A 27,409-nucleotide genomic window follows, 5' to 3' on the forward strand; every position below is an offset into this window, starting at 1 on the left:
TTGGGGAAAATATGTAATTAAATTTTTTCTGGCAAGCATTGTGATTGTGATTAGATTTATGTTTTATAAGATAGAATTCCGTTCAAAGTTCACATTTTAAGAAAAGACTCAAATATGAACAGACTAAGAATCACATTTCAGAACATGTTTGCACAGAGCTAAACTACAAGACAGGATAGGCCTACTTTGTTCTAAAGTTGCTTAAAAAGTCCCAGGTAACAAACATTTTTCTGCAATGGGTCGTGTCATTTACAATTACAAAATTTGTTAGTGGCCATCACAAATCCATAAGTGCAATCAATTCGAGCAACAGTGGCTACATTTGAAAGACAGACTCAAAGATCTAAGGATCACTGTCTTGTGCGTAATCTCCGCCTTTTCTGTTGCCCCCCACTGACTGACGCACTGGCCCCTCCCCTTTAAAACTCCAGGCCATGTTCAGTTTGGGTCCTTTATGTTTGACAGGCAGATGGGACGTACCACCCGCTGACCCCGTGACCTCTCTCTCACCCGTGACTACAGGGGTCAGTGGGAACATGGGGGTAATGGGAGAGCGTCAAGTCTGTTCAAGTCTAGTTAGTAGGAGGGTTTCATTTAATTGAATACATTAGAGACAACTGAAAATACTTAGATTTCCATTTAAATGCACTTTCCATACACTTTTCATACCTTTTAATATTATAGTAATTAAAAAAAGTATATGCACCATGAAACTAGTAGTTCTACCTCACATGACCCACAGCATGACTTCTGGTTGGCAAAGTGCTCAACAACAAAAGTGCAAGGAAGTCAAAAAAGACAACAGCCTTTTTGTGCTACACTAAAAGAGATTTAAGAATAGCAATGTTGCAACTAGCGTTCAGAAAGTTAAACCACTGATGCAACTGTAAGTATATCCCAGTGTGCCAAGCATTGCACTAAAAACTACTTCTAAAAAACTACCAAAAACATTCATCCATCACAAAGCCAAGTCTAACAAGGCAGGTCTAGCTTTTTACACTAAAACAGGACCAAAGTCTCCACTAAAAATATACAAACATTCAATTTAGAGCAAACCATTTAGCTATTACTGGAGGTTTTAATCAAAGTTAACAGCAATAATTCACTGTGATGAAAGTTGTTCAGAACGTATTATCAGTCAAGGGCCCAACAAAAAAAGAATAATTTTGTCAGCATACCAACCCCTAATGTGATAGTTACTCAGGATAGCATCTGGAGTTGATCACAAGCTGACAGGTAAATAGACACAAGACAGAATTATTGCAAATAAACAAGCACTGTAGCGGGAAGTCACAGTATCAAATGTTAGTTTAACAATTATTGGGAGAAGAAACATCACAATTTTTCATTTATTTGTGTGTTTTTTGACCACACAACAGTGAGAGTGAAATCCTTAAATTACTTTCATTCCTTTTGTCTAATACATTATTTAGTGTGTGGAATCTACTAGAGACCAATTGACATAAACACTCAGATAAACAATTAAGATGTAGATTGAATTGAAATGGCTTAATTTCACTTCTAAATTTCTAACAGTTTTTTTCTAGTTCTTAATAGGGGTGCACCGATCCAGCTTTTTCAGTTCCGTTACCAATTTCGATACTATGGCTCTAAGTATTTGTGGATCCCCAATATCAACCAATACTAGAGCAGAAACTGAAAACAGCATAGACTAAAATAAACCAAACTGAACCAAATGTGTTACAGAGCTGTTATTTATCTCTCTCATAACTACAGAACTACTCATTTATAAATAAAATACTCTTTATGGCCGTCTATAACCAGTAAATAGTCTTATAACATCAATTTGTTTTATAACCAGGCTATAGACCGAACCGATATTTGGAAGCTGATATCCATTCAAGCTTAATTTTCAGTATTGGTGCAAATATCCGATACCAGTACTGGATAAATGCATCCCTATTTTTATGATTATATTGTGACCTGAATAATCCTGAGTATCAATTAACTGAATCATTTGGATATTCCTCGCCTGAATAGTAAAAGTAATCATTTCCTTTGAGATGTGTTGAATGAAAGGCAGATTGTGTTTTGTGAATATGGGAGTGACTTCTGTGCTCCTTCCTGGTTTGATCAGTTGAGTTTGTCTGGCCTTATCACTGCACAGAGGATGGCTAAGCACTGATTTATATGACAGGGGTTAGATAAGAGGTTTTGGAGAGTCTGTGAGTGTGCAATCAGTGGCGTCTCCAGCTCCACAGCTCAGGACCGACCGAGAGACTGTCATGCAGACGACTCCTACAATAAAGTCAAGTGATTTCTCTTCCTCTGCTGTATCTGTACCTCCAGTCTCTCAAATCAGACGAGGACTTCAAAAATGTCTCTTATTGTCAAAACAGAATATGTATTACCTTTAGGCCTTTAGCAATAATAGTAGGCCTGTCACAATAATTACTATATCAATTTCTTGTTCAATATATGAAAGCTAGAACATTATGAGAGTCAGTATTTATCAGGTGTCTTTTTTCTTGTTATTTATCTGTACTACAATAAGATTTGAGCTGTAGAGAGTTGAATAAATCAAGTATATGACTCATTCTAGATACAAAATCACTACTAAAGTGTTTCATTCTGCTGTTTATTCATTTCAGTTTATGTTTCTTAACGATATTCAGAATCTTTTTTTGTTGGAATAATCCTACTTTATTGTTTCTGTGTCAGTGGCATAAATTAGCTACAACATTATAGTTTATCGTCTATATTTTCTTCAGCAATATATTGCATTTCAAAATATGTTACTGTGACTAAATAATAGAAACTTTAACCTGCTAGTTATCAGAAATATATTTTGAGAAAAACTGTTACAAAATCATCCCTTTTAGGTATATTAGGTTAGTCTATTAGGACAGCCAATTCTTTTCCATCCAGTAGTTGTTTCAGCAAATGTAAATTAAGGCACAATTTTAGGTCTGGGCACTATGACAAAAAATGAATCACTATATTTCCATAATATTGATTGATCAGATTTTTCATTTTATTTTATTTTGTCTCATTAAAACCTAATTAAATGTCTTTCAATATTCATTTCCTGAACACAAACAATACCAACTTTTAAATCTTCTTTTCCCTCTGCACACACAAAAAAAAATCAAATTTCCTCTAGTCTAAAGTCTGCTCCAAACCACATGCATTTACTGACAGATGATTGGCTGTCCTCTCACTTAAAATGGTCCAAGCTGATCACCGAAGATTAGAAACTACTGCTACTACTACATCCCTATTACATCGCATCATATACCAAACCCATAGCAAACTTCACCTTCAGTAAATTGCAATCAAAGCTATTAAAGTATTTGTCAGTTTTTCTAATCTTGATGCAATATATAACATTTTCTTAATTGAAGTGGCTACATAAAATCATCCCCCTATAAGCGAGCACTGAATCGCGTACTGGCAACTCATAAATGTCGTATTGAAACGTAGCTGTGAACTTAGCAGTGAACTAACGCGTTTTAACACGGTAATGAATTTAAATAGAGGAAAATGCATCTATAGCGTCTGAATGCGCAGTTCCTCTCTCCTTTATGCTCTGATTGCAAGCTTGTTTGCGACTAATTAATCATGCTTAGATGGTTTAATAGGACAGCATAATCCCACAAATAAATTTAGGCTGAATTTCACGGTGTGCCCAAATCCACTTTATGAATGACACAAGCTCGGTCAAAGCTAAAGACTAATGGTGGCTAAGCTTTTTACACTTTTCAATGTGATTACGAGCAGACAAAGCATCATAGTTTGGAGATTCTTCACGAGTCACAAGACGCCTTTGTTCCCGTGTCTCCCTCCTCCATTGAGTCGAGCACATTAAAAGTAGATTTGTCACCCGTTGAACAAAATGTTGTGTCTGGGTATTGGTGCCAAGAGTTGATGCTTCCCTGAAACATGCAGAAAGCCTGTCAGTCTATGCTCCTCCATCATTCTAATTCAGCAGAACATGCTATTTGAATAGGCCAATCAATCCCACTACAAGGTTAAATAAAAAGAAGTTGTGATGCTGTGTAAAATGTTCAGAAATTGCAGTAATTAATTGAAGTTGAGTGTTATATAGCCAATTCTATTCATAACTGACACCAAATTTCACTGGCGCAAAATATTACCTTTTGTTTGTTGACAGGGACATTTCACAAACCAGGCACTGCATCAAAGAGACTCGAGCATCCTAATAATTAAAGGGGCTGTACCCATTTTTTCTTGAAATAAAGAAATCAGTTTAGTTTGCCTCAGTACAGACAGGCTCTTATGGTCATGGGTGTTTTTATCATCTGCGAATCAAGACATGAGGGTGGTATTAGCATGCTAGTTGTTGTTAGCATTATCGGGATGGCAAAACTCCACTCTGGCCTATGAAAGTTGTGAAAAGTGCTAATAATCTTAGCATGGTGAATAATTTTGATGAAGTATAGTTTGAATATTTTATCAGTTCGTATCCTCTTACCAGCTACTCTTTAAGTGTAATGTAACCACAAGTATATTACATTTAAAAAAAGTTTTAACTGTTTTGAACATTTTGGATTTTCACATTACATTTTGGGTTCATGACATAAAATCCTGCATGGTAATAGTTAGAAAAGATGCTAAAGCCTAATGCTAGTGGCGTTTCGACCACGCCCCTTTACTCCTCCAGCCACATGAATGAAGTTAATGAATGATGAACCCATCCCACACAAACGCCCTTCTTCTATTGAGTCCGCACAGTCCATTCAAGCGGATGAGCGAGGCGTCCACAACCAACAACAACATGCACAACAGCCACAGAGGAGGCCCTTCTCGCTCCCATCTCTCATTCACACATATACATACATACGCAGTCACATGCATACAAACATATAGTGCCGTTAGCATTGAGCGCACTGCCAACATACCATTAGAGACACCTACGGGGGCTCTTCCTGAGAATAGGCGCACTAACAAAGCGTGGAGGCAAAGGGGCGTGTAGTGTAGGATGCATGGAGGAAATCTTGGCAACTTTTCAATACATTTGCCACAATCAGGACATTATCAGCGCACAGGACGCCCATCAGAGCATGAGCTCAGAAAACAGGGCGAATATGAAGACCCCCAGCCCCCAAACATCACCCCCCGCCCCTCTGAGCTCTCTCTTCACGGGCACAACCACAATGCTCTTCTTCTGGGCTTTGGGTTCACAGGGTTTTCGCCCACACAAGCTAAGCTGACCTCCAAGCTGAGCCATTACTATAGCCTAAAGCCACAGCTAATGGAACAGGGAATACAAATCCGATTGAGGCTAGATCAATCCGACAAGAAGGATTTCACTATTTATCAAGTGGTTCACATCTCAAAGCTTGGGGTTGATGTTGGTATCCAGCTGAGGGTCATTTTTCAGCAATTATATCGAAGAAACAGCCTCAATGTGCAACTGGTGGAGCATAGTGGTTACATATAAGTGGAGTTATTGGCAGTTTTACAGTATTTAACAACCAAAGTGGCCACAAATCAGTGAACAGGATGAATTGAGAGGTTTAGGAAAGGCATCTGGCTTAAAGCTATTACTACAAAACATCCTAAAAAATGAAAAGTCAAACTGGCTTGATACATGTCATCAATTGTGAGGTACTTGACCGCATACTTGAGCTTAAGTTCCAAAGCTATATGTCTAGCCTGGTCAGCCATGGCTCCAAGCTGTTCCTATACTTTATACAGACATGTTATCTGCCCTGTTCTTATCTCCCAGATTTCTGATAGGAGTGATTTATGGATGAAGCTAAATGCTTTGAATCATACCTGGAAGAAGGTTGAATTTGAAAAAAAAAAAACAACCCTTGAGTTTGGCTTGAGTGAAACAGAGGAAAATGATCAAACTAAAATTCCCTGTGTATAGAATATGCAGAGAGAACGAGTTCGGGTGCCAGACTACATTTGGCCTGTACTGTGGACCTGATAGTGGAGTAAGAGGGAAGTACTGAAAAACATCTACTTAATAATACAACAAATCTACCACAAACCAATAATTAGAGAGCAAATGTACTGCTGCATAAGTTAAAATAAAGCACTGTAGACTCAAAAATGTGATTCTCGTCTGAAAGTAGGAAGCCCTCTTCCCTGATTACAGTTCAGCTAAGCTCTGCCTGTAAACACACTGACTCCTGTAGTAGTCTGACAGCGGAGGGTTTCTGAAAGTGAAGCGAGACGGCTCTACTGTTTCCTCCCACAGGATCAACCACAGGCCACATTTCTCCCATAATCTCCCCGACAGAGAGTTGGGCCTAAACCAACATATACAGCAGCAGCTTGATGGACTCTCACTCCCAATCCCCCACACCTGAGAGGTCCCATGAGGATGTGGGTGCTCCAGGCTCCCAGCTTCTGTCCAGCTCTCCAAACAACTTAAACCTTTCATATAGCCGTGAAAAACTGGAGCAACTTTCCATGAGGTAAAATGGACCTACAGAAGTTTGATCGCTTACAAGAAACAATGTTAAGATTTGGCATGGTTTTGTTTCGTGACTAAATAGATGTATGGTCTACAATGGATTTTGGGCCCATGTCCAATTCTTAAACTGAGCCAAATTGCTAACAGATCTTCTTCCAAGATGATTTGTATGTACCATGTGCAACTGAGCGGTGAAATTAAAAATAATAGATACCCCCAGAATTTATACTTCCTCCATTTTCTGACAAACGACCAATTTATGTCTGTTATGTTCTTTTGTGCACCATCGAGCAGAGACAGTGGTATAAAGTTATCCAACAGCAATAGAAATACTGGTCGAACGCCAAGGTATGATTTAGTTTAAAAGGGAATCCCATTTTTCATTTTTTTTCTAGTAACTTCGAAGGCTGTTGTTGATTCTCTCTCTCTGCCATTGAGCAAGCCACTTCACCCCCAACCTGTACTTTTGTAAGAGAATAACTGAATAATGTCTTGCAATTTTTCCTCATAAAGAATAATGAAAAAGCAGCCATTTGTGGGAAAAATGACAACTTCATGTAGCTGGAATTGCATTTTCTCACAATTATTAAAATCTTCTGTCTGTTTAGGACAAAACAAGGTATCAGTGCCAAGGCTAAGGGTTAAAATTAAACTGCATAAACCAAAGCTAGGCCTGTTACGATAATTATTAAAGTTCAATATATCAGAGATGGATTTTGCAGTCAATATTTCATGTGTACATTTTCTTTGGTTATATTTCATCTATATGGTAAGATTTAAGATGTAAAAGTTTGAATTAATAACTTCTATGACTCATTACTGATGGAAACTAAATACCGTACTACAATACTTTTTAACAATTTTGTACATTTAGAATATTTTTGTGTTTTAAACCTGCTCTTGGGTTATGGTGTGAGTGACATAAATTTGTTTCAGTATTATCGTTTATTATGTATATTTATTTCAGCAGTATATCGTACTTCAAAATGTTATTGTTACTAAAAAAAGTTACTGTGACAGGCCTAACTAATGCTATATTTATATTTTCTTTTGTAATTTTAAAATGCATTCATCTTTTTATTGAACAAAACACCATAAGATAAAAAACACTACACAAACCAAAACTATGCCACTGCTCTGCCACAACCTCCAACCAAAGCTATATTTTATACAGAAGCAAAATATTGTCTAGAACTTGATTAACCAAGACATCCGACTGTTGTATCTTATTTCTTCCGAGACTGTAAGAGTGAACAGTCAGCAGATTTCATTGACTTGTACTTGTAGTCTTTTTTCAGCGTGAGGTTATGTCCGGGGCACAGAGCTTCACCGCGGCGACCGTCACCAGCTGAGGTAAACCATCTCAGTCGACAGTCTAATGGGAAGCAGACACACAATTTGTCCATAGAGAGGCATTGTGCTCCCTGCTCCTCTCGGCCTCATTCCCAGAGCTGCCTGTGCTCTGTGGGCGCAGTGGAGATAGCTAACCTGACACTGATGCCCTATAGTCCATTAGCACTCTCACAGCTCAGCCCGCCTCTGCCCTGGCAACTCCTGCACATTTTACACCACTCACCTCATCACTCTACCTCTCCCTGCCTCCCTGCCTTCTTCTTCTCTCTCTCTCTTCTCTCCTGTCCTCCCTCTTTCTCACTCCCTTTCTTTATCTCTCTCTTCCTTTTCCTCTTTCCACCTCTCTCCTTTTCTCTCTCCCCCTGTATCTCTCATTTTTGATCTCTCTGTCTTACTCTCACCCTCCCATTCTTTCTCTTTCTCCACCTATCTCCATTTCTCTCTCCTCTCCTTGCTTTCTCTTTCTCTCTCTCTCCCTTATCGCGCTCTGTCTCCCTCTTCCTCTCTTTCTTTCACTCTGAATCACTCCCCTTCGCTCTCTCTTTTTCTATCTCCCACCCTTTCACTTTCTCTCTGCCTCCCTAGCACTCTCTTTCTCTCTTTCCGTCTCACTCTCTCTGATTTTCTCTCCCCCACTCTCTCTTTATCTCCCCCTCCATCCCTTCCTCTCACTCTTTCTCTCCTTTCCTCTCTCTTTCTCTCTACCTCCTTCCCTTTCTGTCTCCCTCCCTCTCTTCTCTCTCTCATGGGCCTCTTGGACAGACTACTTAAAGCTACATTAACTGCAAACTCTTTCTAGCTTTCAACATCCGATTCGCATCAAAAGAGCAACATGGTTTTATTGGGAAAAAAAGCTAACAAGGAGCCAATTTGCCACTTAAAACTTCACTGTGTTGGAAAAAAGCAAGTTATACAGTCACCATAATTACTATATCAACGTATCGTTCAATAAATGATAGATGGGGCTATTATTTTTGGGTACTTTTTCCAGAACTACTATAAAATTAGAGCTGTTGAGGGCTGAATAAATAACTTCTGTTTTGATTGAGTTATAATATTATCGTTTATAAGCCTGTCACGATTAATACTATATCAGCTTATCATACAGTACTTGACAGATGACAAATTTATTTTTCTTTTTAAGATTTTAGTTGTAGAAGGTTGAATTGCGAACTAAAACTATACAATTGAATTACTAAAGTGTTGCATTTAATTATTGCAGCTTATGATTTTAATGATATTGTACATTTACAATACTTTTTAGGGGATAATTCTACTGTATGGTTTGGTTTCAATATTATCATTTATCATCTATATTTACTTCAGCAATATATTGTACTTCAAAATGTGTTATTGTGACAGGCCTAACCATTATCATAAATATCCATTCATCCATTTTCGTCCGCTTATCCGGGGCCGGGTCACGGGGGCAGCAGCCTAAGCAGGGACTCCCAGACTTCCTTCACCCCAGACACGTCCTCCAGCTCTTCCGGGGGGACCCTGAGGCGTTCCCAGGCCAGCCCAGAGACATAGTCCCTCCAGCGTGTCCTGGGTCTTCCCCGGGGCCTCCTCCCGGTGGGACATGCCCGGAACACCTCCCGTGGGAGTCGCCCAGGAGGCATCCGGAACAGATGCCCGAGCCACCTCAACTGGCTCCTCTCGACGTGGAGGAGCAGCGGCTCTACTCCGAGCTCCTCCCGTGTGACTGAGCTCCTCACCCTATCTCTAAGGGAGCGCCCAGCCACCCTGCGGAGGAAACTCATTTCGAGTGCTTGTATCCGCGATCTCGTCCTTTCGGTCATTACCCAGAGCTCATGACCATAGGTGAGAGTAGGAACGAAGACTGACCGGTAAATCGAGAGCTTCGCCTTTCGGCTCAGTTCCCTCTTCACCACAACGGTCCGATACAGCGACCGCATCACTGCCGAAGTCATAAATATTCACTTCAAAATTTGTTATTGTGACAGATATACAATGCACGCTTTACCATTTTTCCCTTTATCATTGCTAGCAGACTGAACAAGAGCTGGAATGGCATCTGACACAGAATAAGCTCCAATGACCTCTCCAACACCTCTCTCCACTTAATTTGCTATATTCTTAAACACACTTGTCAAATGATATGACTAACACACCCCCTACACATGTGTATCTTTTCCAATGCATTCTTTTATAATTGAGGCAATGACACAGTTTTCCGCAAACAATAGTCCAAGGTCTGTCTATTCCCACTCCACGGTGAAAATGGTGACCATACGGAGGTCAGTGTTAGCGGTGTAACTAGATCCCAGCACTGACAGACAAATGATCATGAATGAGGCTGCTGGAGTAAACACAAGTGGAGGTGCCCTTGACCCTGGGGTTTCCCTTGTTCCATCTGTGCAGCAAATCTCCAGAGAGCAGCACTTCTGTCACACCTGGATACACATAATATAAACATTGCTATTACAAATTATGCATGTTAATTTGAAAATCATGTTCTGTCTAATGAAGTTGTGGTGAAGCTACTGTTTGCCAATATCCTTGCTGACACATTTTGTATAGGACTGTGCAATAAATCAAATTGTTGCAGAAATTGAAGTTCAGTTATTTCTAACTGTCAATGAGCAGATTTCGTCTTTTTAATTGAGAGGACTATAGCCAAATGCATGTGGTTCAGAGCAGAGTTCACATTTTGGAGGATATACTTTGATTATTATTTGCGTTACGTAAACAGTGATGGGAAGGTTACTTTTAAAATGTATTCCCCTACAGATTACAGATTACACACACCAAAATGTAGTTTGTAACGTAATCCATTAATTTACTTAAAGTGAGTAACGTAATCTGAATACTTTGGATTACTTGATTTGCTGTATAGAAGCAAAGACAAGGATATCGTAACATAAGATTGTCTGTTTTATCTGCTAAAAGAAAATAAAAAGCCCAGACTTTACTTTACCGTATTAAAAATATTACTGATAGAAGAGGAGACATGTCTGCGCAGCATGATTTAGTCCTGTTAAAACCTGTTTTAGTCCTGTTTTAGTTCTGTTTTAGTCCTGGTTTAGTCCTGGTTTTAGACCTATTTTAGTCCTGGTTTAGACCTGTTTAAGACCTGGTTTAGACCTGGTTAGTTTTAGAGGTTTTAAATCCTGGTTTTAGTCCTGTTTTAGTCTGGTTTAGACTGGTTTAGTTTCCGGCAATGAGTGGAATTCCTGAAAAAATAAGAAAAAAACGGGGGATATAGCCGAAAATGTGAAAACAGGAAAATACTGCCGTGTAATACATTTATTTCAGCAAAGTAACTGTAATCCAATTACCACTCACTGAAACAGTAACTGTAACTGAATACAGTTACTCATAATTTCTACTCTGATTACGTAACTCCGGTACATGTAATCTGCTGCTCCCCAACACTGTACGTAAATTGTAATAATTATAAGCCTGTGTTGTTTATGTTCATGAAATCAATGTTGAAAGCCACTGGCCAAATGGGATAATTACTTTTGATCACATGTTTTGTCAGTGTACAATTGTTCCATTATGAAAACTACAAATTTACCACTAACAAGCTTAATAACGTTTTTTCAACAACTTCATCAACTGCTGTATAACAATTCTTCATATAGTATGCTTTCCAATAACAAAACATTATGGAAATTTGCAGTATAAACTAAACTAAAGATGTTAATTGTTGGTGGAGGTACTGATTAAAAATACTCGGTGTTTTTCAAATAATATAGTAGTTGTAAGACCAGAATATCAAGAAACAGACTTATATCTGTGGACAAAGGAACACATAGGCTATTTGTGAAGCATTTGAACCCACTCCCCTTTTGACAGGTAGTGACAGGTACGTTGCCATGACAACCCAACCAAATCCACCACAGTCATTTATAGCCCTGTCAGATCTGTGCCCCTCTGCGTCTTCTCTTCAAAACCACAAACAACAGACGCCGACCACACACGCTCCACATGAATCTAAAAAGCTGTCACTTCAGATCTGAGTAACCCACCTCTCAACAAAGCCATTAAATCCATGTTTCAAACCACAACAAGTGCACTGTCCTCCGCCATCTTGGATCTCCTCTGCAGGTGGCCTCAACATGTGTGAGATTCCTCCACAAATTCCTTCACTTGTAGAGGTGGGTAGAGTAGACAAAAATAGTACTAAAGTAAGAGTAACGTTCCTTCAAAATAACATTAGTCAAGAAGTAAAAGTAGTGATCTGGTAATGACTCAAAAAAGAATAAAAATGTAACTTGGAAAATTACTACTCACAATCACATAGTAAGTAATTGTCAACACAACTGTCTGGATGTAATTTTAAATTTATAATACAAAAATTTAGTATTTGGAAAGATAAAGCATTAAATAATGCAGAAAATCTGGACCAAAATAAGAAAAACGAAATCAATCATACCTGTAACGGTAATGTTGAACTTTTGTTGAAATTATTAAGCATTTGGCAGTTGTAGACTTCAGAGTGGGAAGAGTAACCAAGTGTACTACTTTAGTACAGATATTACATAAAATATGTTGCTAGAATTTCTTTAAAAGTGACTAAAATAGATGTAACTGAGAACTGTACAGGTTCCCTTAACTTGGGGTCCTACATTTTGGAAGAACTTGAAAAGCTACAATTCAATCAGTCCCAAAACTGAATTGTACAATCATGAGTGTAACTATTTTTATCCTGTCTGCCACATTAAGATCTGAGGCTGGTGCTCACGCCAAATATTAACACCCACCAGGCTGCACCCAGACTTCCACTGTTTAAGAGCCAGAAACACATTCATTAAGTGGTCTTAATTTGCAAGTCAATTTCATGATGAACTGTGAATCATTAATACAAATCTGTGATACTGTGCTTAATCAAATATCTTATAATACTTTAAAATACAATTATAATCACAGATAATCAGGCATAAATAATGAATTGAGTACTATACCTTTAAATTTGCATGTGCTTTTTAAACTATTTGTTTTTTGTTTCTTTCTGCAATATTATGACATCAACATTTTATTTCTCTACAGAAATGTATCTCAGATGAATACCAACTTCTTACTTACAAAATTAAGTTATAATTACTAAATTAAACCAGGCTTGCTAATCAAAAGCACTAAAAAACTAAAAATAAATGCCAGTGCAGCTGCTCTAAATGGTACATTCATTATAATTTGAATGCAGTTTATTCTCTGGGTCTGGGGGCTGCTCATCGTCAGAACAAATAATGAAATGATTAAAACGCCCAACAGCAAAATGCCCCCGCCTCAATAAATAATCATTAGCCTGCAATTCAGATGTTGTTCATTTAGACGCTATTAGCATTTCTGCACAGGGGAGACTACAGCAGTAATAAGAGGAGAGGGAGGGAATAATAAAGCCCAATTTCTAAAGATGTTGGGACACTGTAAAATGGAAACACTTATGAATGAATAAAAATAAAACAATAGACATATAGATAAGCAATTAGGTGGTTGATCTCAATGCTCAAATAAGCATGTGCAACAATACAAATTCAAATACTGTTTACTCTGTAGTTTATAGTCACGAGTTATAGTGAGTGACCCTTTGAAATTCCACTGCATCAGCACCTATTTTTTTACTTGTATATGGTATAAGTCAAATCATAACCACATATTATAGTTATATTGAATCTAGACACTCATTTGAGCAGGTATCAGTACTGAAAAACTGCAATAAAAAGTAATTTTACAAATGTCTGGATAAAACCACATGATAATATTAAATAAACTTCTAGCTGAAATTGAATTCATTTAAATTGTATTATTATGACTCACTACTGTACGCATCCCCCCTGTGACCTCATTCACCTTCTCTAAACATTACTCTCGCCTCTTTAGCCTTTTCCAGTTCACTAAAACAACATCCCCCTATGGCTCACTTCACACAGGGGCTCTACTCCCTGAACAGTACAAGTACAAGTGTATAAGGACGATGGGAGGAGGGCTGGAGTGTGTAGAAAAACAGTAGACATGAGAGACACTATATTTAGCCCGGGAGCTGTCGCCTCCTGTTCTACTCTCCTCAATAGTCCCGCTCTGACAGCCTGGATCCAGCGGAGCAGAGGTTGCTGGGATGCACCATACGCACCTTCCCCTTTTCCATCAACACAAACATCTCAGGAGACTAACTAGGAAACCGCTATAGCAATGCATTAATGGGTGTATTGAAAGATTAGTAATACATAATGGGTGAGATTACAAGCGGGGAGGTGTATGATAATGCGGTCTAGTTGTTACCAAGAAATAGTCTGCACAATGTTGATCAATAGTGAAGGGAATAAACTGGATAAACTAACTATAAGGACCCTGACAGAACGTCCAAGCAGGAATCAAACCTCCAACCCTCCACTGTCCCCAAAATAAAATATGTAATTATGGTACTGTTTAGTGGTTTGTTTTGTGAGGGGATTACAGTGACATCTGAATAAGTACAAAAAGATGTCCCATGCTGGCAGGTGCTCTGAAATGTTTTGGAAGAACAAGCTGCTTCCATGTTTCTTCCAAGTTTAAAACTACAAGGCCTGCACGGTGGAGGTTTTAAAGGATGATACATTTTATGGGGTTGATAGTGAAGCTAAGAACAAACCAAAACGCCAGGACAAATGACCTGCTCTTATGGAATCCAAGATCGCTCTGTGACTCTGTTATTGTTTTGTATTATATAGCACATAGTATGTCTAGACTATGGGCCCTGTTGATCTTGATGAGAAGCCAGAGGTCAGTTGTCCAGCAGACGGTTTCACTCAGAACGCATTGATTTGGCCAGACCTGAGGCACTTAGCGCTGTCTCCTGCTCTCCAATTATGTGCAGAGGGAGCTGAGTACACAAGATGTTTGACAATCTGTGCAGGTTGTGAAGGGTGTGATAAAGAGGAAAAAGAGAACCACAAATTATGCTAATGTTTTAATTGCACACAGCATAGGAGTGATCTCAGGTGTGTCTTCCAAATAAAACACCTCCAGTACTTTTAAGCTTGACCAGATCACAGTATATCAAAGTTTCTTGAGAAGATGGATATTATTATTAATTAAACTAATCCCAAACCATATCACTAAAATCATCCAATATACAAAGCACCATGCAACTTTTCTGGTGAAGTCTGCCACTTTGTCTCCATAGGGACAAGTCCATGAGACCAAAGGCCAAATTACAGGTCAGATCTGTGGAGAGCTGACCTTACAATAAGAATGCATGTTAAAGTTATTTTTGAGAACTTAAAACTCCTGTAATGAAATAAATGCTAGCTATGTAAAATGGACATCTCTGTGGCAACTTGTAAGTAATGCACTCTCCACCAGAATGTTACATAGTGCACCTTTAAAGTTTGCTTTGGGGCACATCTTTTGTTGGACTTGTTCAGCATCTTTGTCACTGTGCAGAACACTGAGAAAACACTGGTTTAATGAAGGACCACCTACATAGATTACTCTTGTAGCAAAAATGACTGTAAAAATCAGACAATATAATCCATCATATAATCTGCATGGAACAGGCTATTGTTGCATTGTCTCAAATTGGACACGCTCTGAGGCTCACACTTAATATTTCACAGATTAAACAGAGCCAGTTCTGTTTGTAAAGAAATATCAGGTTTTAGTTGGAGCGTGACGACTGTTGACCCGTTTCATTTGGCAAAAAGGGAATGAGGGAATTCAATGGCTGAAGTAAGGTTGTCACAAGCACTAGTCCAATTAAGGACTTTGGGGCTTTGTTGCATTTCACAAAGTTGGCCAATTCTGAAAAGGCAAACACAGCTTAAATACTTTCAAATGTGCCTTGGAGTTGTAGTGACAAGCTATTTGTGTTTAATATAGGGCTATTCTCCCACACATTGTGGGTAGTTAACCTAGGACTTTGGCTCCTGTTTTAGGGGTCACAACCTCTCAGGGCCCCCAAAACCAAAATAGCATGTGATTATAGAGTCTGGTTAAAAAGGTAAATATAGAGAGGTTAGCAGCTGATCTAAGCTTGCCTTTTCCTTTGTGGAGATAAACGAGTTCATATTTTGGTGGCGTTCTCTGTCAAACCAAAATCGCAATTTGAGTTTGAGCAAATATCAAATCGCTAAGGCTGCAATCATTTAAACAATAAGATGTCCTATGCAAAGAACAACATATTCTGTCTTTTTATTGAAAAATCTTGTACCTGTAGTTTGAAATTCATGTGATTCTTATATTAGTTCATCAGTTCATTTCATTTTTATTATTTCATTTCAGTCTCCTGTCAAATGTCAGTGCTCCTGGAGTATTTTACAATCTGAAGAAAATCATAGTTTTTAAACATAATATGGCAAATTGGCAAATCTAATTACAATGCTATTTTATTATTATTATTATTATTATTATTATTATTATTAGCCTTTTTTTTTTTTTTTTTTTTTTTTTACAAAATTTTGCAGCCCAGCAGTGTATAACAAAGTACCTTTTGCTGTCTCTATTTTGGTTAAATTTTTTCAAAATAAAAGTTTCTCAGACAGTATATTTCTATTGTTAAAATGCCTAGTTTATTTTGACTGATGCGGTGCTCTATAATGTGTCCAGACCCCGTTGAGAAGGACATTCTTCTGGTATTACCCGTGTTTGCTTTCTTCGTCCTTATCACAGTTAATAACTCAGCCTGTGCTAACACACTAAGCAGCTGCCATGAGAAAATGAGAAAAGGGCAACGCTATCAGGTGAAATTGGAATATAAATGGCAGACCTTTGACTGAGAAAAGCTTTCTTTGGTACTTCAAGAATCAATAGGGTAAATATATCAAATACACTGAACACATGAAATGCTCCTACGCCACATTTAATGGACAATTGAACGGTATATGGTTAGGAGTATATATAATACAATGATAACCTTAACCCTTTCCCATTAATGACTCTATTTACAGCTTTAGATTTGGAAACACTGAATCATAGTAATATTTATTTTAAAGCAATCTTGTGCTCCTTTCATGAGCCAACAATACATATTACACGTTTAGTGGTACGTCTCTAGCTGAAATAAACTAAAGCTTCCATCAGGCCTTGGCCAAACCTAATCATGTTTTTGGTGTAATCCAAAATCATCTAAATTCATTTCAGTTTTTTAACAAACTGCAAATAAACTGTGCAGTGTAAACAGGAGGTTAGGTCATGTCAGGATTCGGGTTCACACATTTCTTATTGCTCTTGGACAAATCAGATTTTACAAGCAGCTGAAGAATCAGCTGTAAACACAAACTATGAGCTTTTAATCCAATTACTTGTCTTATTACACTGGCTTATGAAAAACACATAGCAGTGCAGCAGTATCCCAAGTATTTACTGTCTGGGCTGTGTTAAAACTTAAATTCAAAGAAACGGAAAATAAACTGAGAATATTTACACAGTGAGCATCAAATAATACACAAAAATAATGTGTAATTTTCAGCGGTCAATGGCCTTATCCCTCAGTGGGGATAAGGTCCAATTGGAATCACATTTTGAACTTGTAGTCATGGGTAAATGTCCAGTGAGTCACAAAACCCCTAGTTTAGTGTTGTTGCAATACAAACATTTCAAGCTTTGATACTAAGGAAAATGGTCAAAGCTAATATAGGTTTCAGCATCTGAATTATTACAAAAACACTTCTTTTTGCAGCAGAGTGTAATTCAAAACACCATATTATAGCAGTTTATGCAATACCATGTGATTAGTTCTGATATAGATCAAGACCATTCACAAATTTTCAATAAAGGTCCAATGTTAGTTAAAATTCAGCAACTTTGTTCAGCTTCAGAAACTTGACTTCACCTAACTTCTACTGTAGTGGATTTCTTTTCATTTGCACCAAAATTACTACACAAAGCTGCCCGATCCTACGTGTTGGCAAAATGCTAAATAAGTGAGATGGCTCAAACATGCATGAATCACTCCAAATACAACTTTGAGAGAGTAAATGAACTCTAAAAAGTTGGCTATGCCTAATAGGTCTGCTTAAAAATTCCTCACTGACTTCTTGAGTTTGTAGTTAAACAGCCAACTTAAGCTACATAATGCAACATATCTTTGACTACAAGCTGCGTAGTAAGCACATATTACAGTATTGCTCTGTGGTTGAGGTTATAGTGAATGACAGTGTCCCAGGCTTGACTCCCATTCACAGAGTCCTCTGTGGTCACCTCCACTGTCTGCTGAGGGCCCAGAGGCTCTGCACTGTCCAGAAACTATTTTTACTCTCTCAAAGTATGCAGCGCACTGTTTTCTCTCTATTGTTACTCAGTGCAGACAGAAGGGCTTAAGAAAACATAGATACCACAAAAAGTGTCTAAATATGACAACTTCCACTAATATTGACACAAGCAATTCGGGTGCCACTCTTTCTTAAGATGTGTGTTCACTACAAATGCAGCAAAGTCCTAATCTGCCCATGTCAATAGTTACAAAGCAAACCAATAACTCAACAAGTGACAGTGCTATAGAAAATTGTACTATTCAAAATAAGAGTATAATACGTACTAATTGCTCAGAGGGTAATTAAGCAGGATTTTATGACAGAGACCAAGGATGTAGCCAGGTTGTGAACACGGTGAGGTCAAGAATGTTAAGGTATGCCATTAATGCATTCACAATTGGTGGTTAGAGAAACAAAGGCTAATTGAGGGTATATTATTTGCAGTTTAAAATGTGACACGTATTTGTTTCATAGATAATTCTAACATTGAAAACACAATCAGATTATGTGCTACAAATGTAAACAGCTATTTTACTACTTTATATGACAATGGTTGAAAAGCACTGAATTCTAAGCAAAACATGTAGCAAAATTCTATGCAAAATTTAAAACAGAAGAATCCCAGCAATATTAAGCAAGCTTTTGTGTAATAATAATCACCTCTTACAACAAATATCCAAGCAAATGTGACAATTATAAAGACCATCAAGTAAAACGGAGGGCTGTAGACTTTATGGCAACTGTATCAGACCATATCAAAATAACTACATTGCAACATTTAAGATGACTGAAGTGAAAGTATCTCACCTTTGAAGGACAAAAAAATCCTGGGAGCAGACATAGGCTCATTGGAGGGGGGCAGAGCTGTAGACGAGAGGGCCAGCAGGGCCAGGAGCCAGCATAGAGAGCCCCACAACATGGTCCCGGTGTTTGTAAAGACAACCAGAGTCTAGAAGCTAAGAACAGAGGAGAGGACTGTCAGGGGGAAAATACAGCCTGAAGTTTTAATGTATAATTTACCTCATAAGATACTGTAATACATAGAGTCTTGTCTCCTTGTTCATTAAGAGGGCAAGGACATGTCATTTTAGATTTAAATCAACATTTAGGACATTTTGCAAGAAACATATGTTGAAACAGATACTTCACTATTGCCATGTCAAATATGATTAAAGGTGCACTAACCAACCTACTGGTCTATACTTCTCTGCACAGGAATGTTATTGCTTTGCCATGTTTCACTTTGGCATTAAACTTTATCAGTCAGTAAGTTACCCATAGTAGCCTAAGAATGCATGTTGTCTTATAGAGCAATAAAACTAATTGTAATTGAACACATGCAACAGCAATATACCATACTTCAGAACATTACAGGTAAAGCAATGACATCTCCTAAAAGACAACCAAGCAGCAGACCCTTAAACAATAACGTTACGTTAGCGCACCTTTAAATTAACTCATAAAAACACATTTTATCTAAACTATACTTGCAATAAAATAAAACAAAACATTGCTTCCATTATCCATAAGATTAGCTTTTTGCGTGCCATGGGCAGTCTATCACAAAACACTTTTCACAAAGACTACAGAACTGGCCTAGATTGTGCCACTGTCCACTCTGTGCGTAAAAGGGTATAGCGATCCGAACCGCCTCCAACATTTAATATGCTTTCAGTATGAATAAAACTAGTTCGTGTTCGTGCGCGCGCATTCGCCACGCATGGCACTGATCTGCTTGTAAACGAAGATCTGTGGTCAAACTGTCAGTCGGCGGCGTAAGATCAAGTTCCCACATAAAGCCCCTGAAGGCACAACTCCAAAGCAGAGCGTTAACCAAAATAAAGCGTGACTGAGCTTTGGAGTTATGGACACACGCACTGACCACGTGTCACTTATACGGGCAAATAATTGTGAAAATATAAAAACAACAGCTTCCCTACTTGTCATCACTTCAGATAGCAGCTCAGCGTTACATAAAGCACACAAACTTTCCTTTACAAAACTCGCGATTTCCTACTCCTTGCTCATTAACACCAGCCTCCCACGCACTTGACGAGAGAGTGAGAATAGCTAGGAACAATGTGTCCCCATTTAAAAGTTGAATTTTTAAGTAGACAGTCTTTTTCAGAGATCCAATGTTGCACGCGCATTGGGGCATCCTGCTCCTTTCCCTCGACTCAAGCTTTCCCCATAAAAGCCTATACTGTTTTACGCACACATCTGACGCACAACTAGACTTCTTGCCAATAAAATAAACACTTAAAATCGATTATCCTTTATCCTTTACGACCCACCTTATTGTTATGACCGCCGTGCGTTCATCCAAATCTGGTCCACATTTAAAAGCATCCAGCAACAGCAGCGGCAGATCCTTTGAGCCCCTGAGCCCGCACGAAAACGTATCAGCCGCGGATCTTGCACGATTATCCCACAGACAAACAACAAAAACCCGGATTTCAATTAACTTGACGCAGGCGCCTTAACTTGAAGTGATGTCTAAATCGCATCAAGAGCTTTGCTATTTTCCACTGAAGAGGGCGAAGAAACAAAAGACTTGCTACTAAGATGAGATGCGTCGCTGCGCAGAGTGCCACACAGTGCTCACAGGGAGAGAGCGAGCGAGCGAGTGAGAAGGAGCGCTTCATGCAGGTGGATAGTCTCGCGCGCGCGGGGCTATAGGCACACCCATTGGGGAGGACTCGTACCTTTTAGCATCCCCGAGTGTCGTCCCCGCCTTCACTTTATCAGCCTAATGTCATCTTTACGCAGATGAACGACAATTATGTGGTGAAATCAAAACAGATGACGCAGTGGTCTAGCGCTTCAATGAAGAGGGAAATGTTGTATCCACTGGCTTCAAACACGATCAGATTTAGATTCTCCAACATGTGGCTTTGTATTGAGAAAAAAAAGGAAAAACACTTTGCACACAGAGGCGATTGCTTCAATATGTGAATTGAGACAATCAGCTATAACTTATTCAGTTGTTTAAAATGTCATGTCATTTTCAATTTTGTTGAAACCCATCATAAAAGTTTTGACAGGGGGAAGGATATGTTATAATAGCTTTGGTGCCAGATTACAAATCATATTTATTGACTAGAGTACATATTTAAAGTTACACTATGCAACTTTTCTTGTGTCTGTACCTGCAAGTAGTTGACCAGGCCACTAGACCAAGTTACTGGTCAGATCTGGGGAGAGTAAAGGGTTTTTAATAAAATCCGTACTGTATGAACATTACAGGCAAAGCAATAACATCTCCATGGAGACAAGCAGATGGCAGACCCTTTGCAAGGAAGGTTACATAGTGGACCTTTAAACTGCCAAGTGCTTATACTGTGCATGCACTCTGGCATTAAAAAACACACAAGCAAGAGGTCCACTTGAACATTTTTTACAACTGAATGGGCCTCCTAAACTCAATTAAATATATTTGTGTATAATCCAACATCATAACAGCAGCCACCTTGCAGCGCATAACAAAATTGTCATTGGCTAACAGACAAGCAGTTCTACAAAAGTTTTACATTCATTGGTAACTACCTTTCGAGTCCATATTTTCCTATACAACAGTTGCTCCGGTACAGATTGGGGCAGATTTCTCCCAACACCTCAGCCTGCCCTCACAGAGGATCACTGGCAGCAGATATTCATGGGCAAATGGAGTCTCAAATCTCTTAATCTGGCCTTAAACCCTCTCCTGATCACACAGGCTTATTTGACTTCTTATCCAGTCACCGCACAAGGCAGCTGACACCCGCTGTGCATGCTTATTATTCTATAAATGATAAACATAGAGGCTTAGGTGTCACATAGCCTGTCCTGTTACTGTGTGTACAATCAGATTACATTATGCACACACACAGCGGTTCACTTAATCGAGATTGTAGAAATAATAATTTATGTAAGATAGTGTAAGGCAAGGAAAGTTTACCCTCAATTTTAATGATAAAGATTTAAAATGAATGCTAAACAAAAGTCCATGTATCGCAGCTACAGTTTTAGTCATTTCAACCCGGTAGACAGAATGGTGTTCCTGAAAGACAATATTGAATTAATCTATGCAAAACAGGCTGCGCAGTGTGGCTCCGGGCTTTGATGCTCACAGGAGGAAGAGAAGAAAAGGGCACAAAATTAGCATTAGCATTAGCAGTGGAATTGCCACAGGAGCTTGTAAACAATTATCTGTACAAATTCGATATGCCACTAGACATTAAAGCTTGACCGGAGGAAAATGTTGATGATAAACTATTGTTGTTTCTGACATTGTGGAGTAGTTGCAGGTGGATCACATGTAAGTCATTGTCTACAAAGCAGACCACACTAATAATAACCTGAAGTTCCACTCCCTGACATGAAATCAAACACAGAAATCTGAACAAAGTCGAACGGTTTAAGCAGTTTCCACTCAGAACTTGTACCGAGCAGCCAAGTCTAATCCTGTCATCAGCTCTTGTTGCTAACAGACTCCATCCATTGTTTTCCTTCATTTAGATTTTCTTTCTTGACCTGAAGCCAACAGCTGCATGTTGTTTCCTATATTTCTTTTTAATCAACAATATTATTCCCTTCTTTAGGCCCCTGGTGGCCTTACCATCTGTCACTTGCGTGAGACAAGAGGCAAGCAATTATTGAATCCTGCTTTTGTGAAGTGGCTGCTTCATAAAAGTCCCTCTTGCTTTCCAGCTTTTCCTGCAGCACACTTTCACTCGCTGAGATGGAGCGCTGTGAAAGAAGCCAAACACAGGGAACACATTTAGACCAACTGAGAAAAACGCCTTTGAGCTCGGCAGAGGAGATGTAGATATAAATCCAATGGCTCTTGGGAAATTTGTTACATATTGTATCACTTTAAACATTTCAGTTTGTTCTTGAATTGATGGGATTTCACAATGTGTGCTTGACTTCAAGTTCAACCTATCCATTTGGAGGAGTTTCCATTTTCCAGGCCGACCTGAAGGTAACACTGCATGCATTATTGAGAGGCGCGCTTGCAGAGAGAAGTGTTCAACGAAACCACTTTCCATATAGTTATCCCTGAGTCCCGCCCCAGCACTAACACACACTGACACATACACTTAATGAACGGACAGTGTGGTGTTCATGGAAACAGGTGCCAAGAGGAATACAAATCCACACAATAAAAACTCATATGAGTTTCATTACACTCTGACCTTTGCCATAAGTGGCTCCTGTGCCACAAACTAATTATTAACAGACTGCGACACCTCACCTCTGTCTCTGCCGCACCACACAGGGAAGGCAATTAACAACTGTTGATGGTGACGAGGTGAGCAAACATCTGCATGAGCACCCACCGCCTGAGAGGGAGAGAGGGAGGGCCAAGAGAGGGAGAGATAGAGAGACAAAGATAGTGAGAGTGAGAGAGGCAGAGAGAGGGGAAAACATAGTGGGGGGGGGGGAGAGAAGGCAACGGTACTGAGAGGCCTTCAGTTCATTTTAAAGTGGATTTAATGAGGATCATCCTCCTCAGAGCCGCTACCTTTTAGTTTGAAAAGATACTAAAAATTCTGCAGAGCATTACCTGGCATAGCAGCATGCTCATTAGCATTTAAATGGGAAACAGATAATGGTGAGCTTGTAGAGTCATACTAACCTCACAACCCGAGCACAAAACCTGAATTTGGGCTGAAAAACTAGACTAAAAGATTCTTATTAGACAGTTCATGGACACTGTGAAGCCAGTTTCTTGGTATAGTCTAATCTCTAAAATTCATTCATAATATTACATTTTCTAACACCTGACCAAACTAACCATTAGCATGTCTCCAGTTACTCTGCTCTCAACAGAAATTATAGGACCTACATTTTAAGAAAACTTGACCTCAGATCAATGATGTTAGCTTAGTTTAAACCAGACTTAGTTGAACCTCATTTGCTTTATATGTGAAGCATGTGGGTGTTGTTGTATTGGTTTAGTTATGTCTGCAAAGCTCACATTTATCCTTGTTTGCTGCTTCATGCTCAAACTATACACAAACTGTGAAATGCTTTGAATATCTGACTATTATTTTTGGCATTAGACTAACCGCAAAGCATGTAAAAGATATGTCGGGAAACATAAAAGCACATTTGTTAATCAGACGTTTGATTCATACAAATATTTAGACTGTTTTATGATTTGTATTGGTTGTCTCTCTGTCTGTGATTACTAACACATGCATTTTCATAAACAGCATATTTTCCATTGCGACTGCTGTTTGACAGGTTGTGAGGTGTTTGCGTTATTTTGTTTCATAGTCATAGAAGCAGATTCTGACTCAGGCTGAACTTCACAAGGATAAAAACTGGGACATCTGCCATTTTGAAATAACAAAACTTTGTCTCATTGTCATGGAATTGTTCAGGATAGTAGGAGGAACTCGTTTGGATCAAAACTTTTTCCCAAGAGGTTTTCAAACAGTGGTACTGGCCCAAAAGTTGGTACACAAGCGAATTTTGATAGTTTTAATTTTAATCAGGTCCAGTTTCTATCCGAACTGGTTAAGGGTGTTCTGACCTGGAACTATATTCTGTCCCTGATTTCTGACAGACATGATGGACATTAACCAATCAAACATGGGATGTTACAAGTAAAAAACAAAAACACAGATGACTGACAATTAGCACAGATTTTCTACAGAAATCCTTGAGTGAAGCACTAAACTCTAAAAAGAAGGTATATGTTTTGGTGTGAATGATATAAGAGTGTTCAAGAGGAGAATAATTATGCATTTGAGAGAAACAAGCTACAAATTTTTGGATGTAATTAGACGATCGCAAAACGGAACAGCTGTCTGATGTGCTCTCTCAGGTCTGGCTCAGACCTTCCTGCATTCAAACCGAAAGTAGGAGGGACTGGGTCGCCAGGCGACTTTTTTCAGGTAGTTCTCCTGGTTCGGTACTTATTTATTTAGTTGATTAAATTTGTTATTTGGTCTCTTTTGGTTCTAGCTTAGACCTGGAGTCTTGTGTAAACTCGAAACAGAGCTTGATTTTCGCCATTTAAATTATTAGTATGTTCTGTTTCATGGGGTGAAAATCAATGATCCTGGTATAATATTAGGTTAAATTGCGGATTTCAGATTTCTTAATTTAGTTTCATGTGTTCAAAATTGTAAATATTTTGAGCGTAAAACAGTTTTGTGTGAAAATTATAAAGACCATGTCCTGCAGGCTCCACATGGTCTAACCAAGTCTCTTTCTGTCAGTACTACAAAACTACTGTCTTCAGCTGGGCCCATATTACATTACATCAGCTCATTGAGGCCACACCACCGTAAAATGGGCTGTGAACATCAACAATGGTTTTATATTTAGCGTGACTGTGTGGCGGAGGTGTCCAGGATGGTTGGTACCTGTGGTCAGCTGGTGGTTGGTTCATTCAGGGGGGTGTTGGGTAATAGTTTTCCCAGGCTGCAGTGGGTCTCGGGCTGTCAGAGCATCCAGCCACATGTCTCCGGCTCCTGGCTGAGAGAGGAGAGGGAGAGGAAATGACTGAGCATTTTTGTACTATACTGAACAGAACTGACTGCAAGGAAGAGGACTTGACCAATGGCGATCTGAGAGTAAACAAAGAACTACTCCAAAACAAATTACAGTATAACACTAGTCAGTTTTTTGGCTAAAATGTTACACTGTTTCTTTAAGTAGGGGAAGCAGTACAGTTACTTTCAGATTACTGTAATTATAGTATAACACTTGTTGTTTGGTCAACTGGTCAAATTACGGCTTTAAAAATGCCTCACCTTTGGAAAGGATTTTAAGTCATAGTATATATTGTGAAAGCACCACAAATCAGACTGAAAAAAGAACTGCATGTTACTATTCAACACTTTGGGATTCATCATAGCAGTCCACCATTGCTTTGCTTTGCCATCTGAAAAACTATTACAAAACTTTGCAAGATCCTGAAAATTCAAGAAAAGGGGCAAGGGTTTGTGATTTGAATACGAGCTTCCTCATTTTGCCATTTAAAACTGGGTACCAAAGCTTCAATTTACTGATGGCAGTTAAATATTAAGAATGCAAATATTCCAACAGACTTGGAACACTTGGTTATACAGAGAACTTGTAACCATTAACTTATAAGCCATGGGAACATGGTATCTTACAGTACTTTGAGCATAGCTCCTCGATCTAAGTCGCTCCCTCATCCCTACTCATCACTGTCTTACAAGTGTGTGTGTGTGTTCAACATTTATAGAGTCCAGTGCTTAAAATACACCATTACTACGTGTGTGTTTAATTTACCCTGGTTTGGCAGTGGCTGTGATTGGTGGAAGGAGTCCCCTGTCCTTCACCCTTCCCCTGGGCCTCCTCCCCGCGCTCCACAGCTCATCCCCTGTCAGCACCGGAGCTGATGAGGCTGCAAACAGGTGGCTCCAGAATGCACCAGACACAGACACACAGCAGACAGAACAATGTGATCCCATATCAGCTCACACTGCAAAAATGAATGGACATAAATCTGAACTAAATAGGCCACTAAATACCAGATTTGTACTACAAGTTCTCTATATATATAATAAAGACATTTATTTTTATCAAAATGACACAGTGCCCACACGCTCATCTCCCAACCAAAAGATTAGATTCAAAGATAGTTACTTATAGTTGAAGTTTTAGTAGTAATAACTGAAATGTTTTCAGTAGAAGTAGTATAAGAAAGTATAGTAATAGATGCAGTTGTAGTACCAGGAGCAGTTACTATTACTGGTAGCAAAAACTTGATCAGTTTCTGTAGGCAGTACCAGCAACAGTAGCAAGTGCGCAACTTTGGTAGTAGTTATTCTAAACTTAAAACGTGCATAATTGGAAAAATCCAGTTAGTCTAGGTCAAAATCTGGAGATGGGTACGTAGTACAATAGTGCTACACCTGGGTACCCATCGTGTCTACTTTCCCCAGTGGTGCTTGAAGGATGGGTCAAATGCAGAGAAGAATTATCCTATTGCACAATAAATTGTAAATTACCATACCCTACCACTGTCGTAGCAGGAGTAGTAGTAACACTACACTACACTGTACTACTACTTTTCAGATTACTTTTCCACTTCAACTTATTACTTTCCAGCGTTCCATTTATTTCCTATATTTGACGGACATCATAAAGCATTAATGACATACACATAAATTGTTATAGATGTTCTCATGTCCGCAGTGGCATTTGTGCCATGTCTCTCTCCAGCTCCCCTTGTGTCAAACAGATCCTCTCTAAGTTGTCTGGAGACAGAATCATAGCATCAATAGAGCGTTCAATACTGTGTCTCTCACTGAGGCTTAGTCCAAAATCTAATTAACTGTGGAAATGTTGTCTGAGGGTTGTCACAACTGTCCAGGCTCCCCGCTCAATCCCAGGACTCTTATCACTAGAGTTTCCCATATCGTCAATGTAACTCACCCAGGTTAAACATCTCAAATATTATTATTATAAAGTCTTA

The 27,409-nt window shown here is 38.9% G+C and overlaps 1 protein-coding gene across 1 annotated transcript in view; it reads right to left on the bottom strand.

Moving 5' to 3' along the window:
* Positions 1-20,554, bottom strand: part of LOC110168684 (semaphorin-3F-like) — a 63,116-nt gene extending 42,562 nt beyond the window's left edge. The window contains exons 1-2 of the mRNA XM_020934160.2: positions 20,259-20,554; positions 18,772-18,920 (exon numbers count right to left, since the gene is read on the bottom strand). Coding sequence (XP_020789819.1) covers positions 18,772-18,883 — 112 coding nt within the window. The 5' untranslated portion in view covers positions 18,884-18,920; positions 20,259-20,554. The remainder of the gene's footprint in view (positions 1-18,771; positions 18,921-20,258) is intronic.
* Positions 20,555-27,409: the final 6,855 nt, after the last annotated feature.

The sequence above is a fragment of the Boleophthalmus pectinirostris genome, unplaced genomic scaffold (genome assembly GCF_026225935.1).
Source record: "Boleophthalmus pectinirostris isolate CB_2022bp ecotype Guang Dong unplaced genomic scaffold, ASM2622593v1 HiC_scaffold_3, whole genome shotgun sequence".
In the NCBI taxonomy this organism is placed as follows: domain Eukaryota; kingdom Metazoa; phylum Chordata; class Actinopteri; order Gobiiformes; family Gobiidae; genus Boleophthalmus; species Boleophthalmus pectinirostris.